General features: G+C 31.5%; 1 protein-coding gene across 1 annotated transcript in view; it reads right to left on the bottom strand.

Annotated features, from left to right (window-relative positions):
• Positions 1–572, bottom strand: part of LOC106876393 (transcription factor 7-like 2) — a 79,055-nt gene that overhangs the window by 8,184 nt on the left and 70,299 nt on the right. Inside the window, exon 9 of the mRNA XM_052968454.1 lies at positions 153–225. Within this exon, the coding sequence (XP_052824414.1) occupies positions 153–225 (73 nt within the window). The remainder of the gene's footprint in view (positions 1–152; positions 226–572) is intronic.

Raw genomic sequence — 572 nt, 5'->3', positions numbered from 1 at the left:
CACACACACACACAATATATATATGTATATATATATATATATATATTAACATACATGTATGCAAATACACATATATATTTATATATATATATATATATATTTATTTAAACATTTTTTCTTTTTTCTTTTCTTTTTTTTTTAATATTCCCTACCTGCACGGTTTACACCACTGATTCTGTTGGTCAAGACCAAATCTAGCTCTGCATTTCTTTGGGTTTGAGCATTCTGGAATCAGAATGAGTCAGAATAAGGAAAAGCATGCAGACAAGAGAGAGAATAGAGAGAGGTGTGAAAAGAGTAAATGAGAGACATAGAGAGATAAAGAGTATGTATGTTTAAAAAAGAATTTAGGATTTAATATATATGTATATATATCTTATCTTTTACTTATGTCAGTCATTAGCCTGTAGACATGCCGGGGCACTACCTCAAAGAATTTTAGCCAAACAAATCAACCCCACCACTTATTATTCTTTTAAAAGCCTGGTACTTATTATATCAGTCCTTTTTTTTGCCAAAACTGCTAAACCACAGGCATGTAAACACCCCCAACACTGGCTGTCAAGTGGTGG

The sequence above is a fragment of the Octopus bimaculoides genome, chromosome 6, assembly GCF_001194135.2.
Source record: "Octopus bimaculoides isolate UCB-OBI-ISO-001 chromosome 6, ASM119413v2, whole genome shotgun sequence".
Classification (NCBI taxonomy): domain Eukaryota; kingdom Metazoa; phylum Mollusca; class Cephalopoda; order Octopoda; family Octopodidae; genus Octopus; species Octopus bimaculoides.
This window is presented reverse-complemented; position numbering and strand designations above follow the sequence as displayed.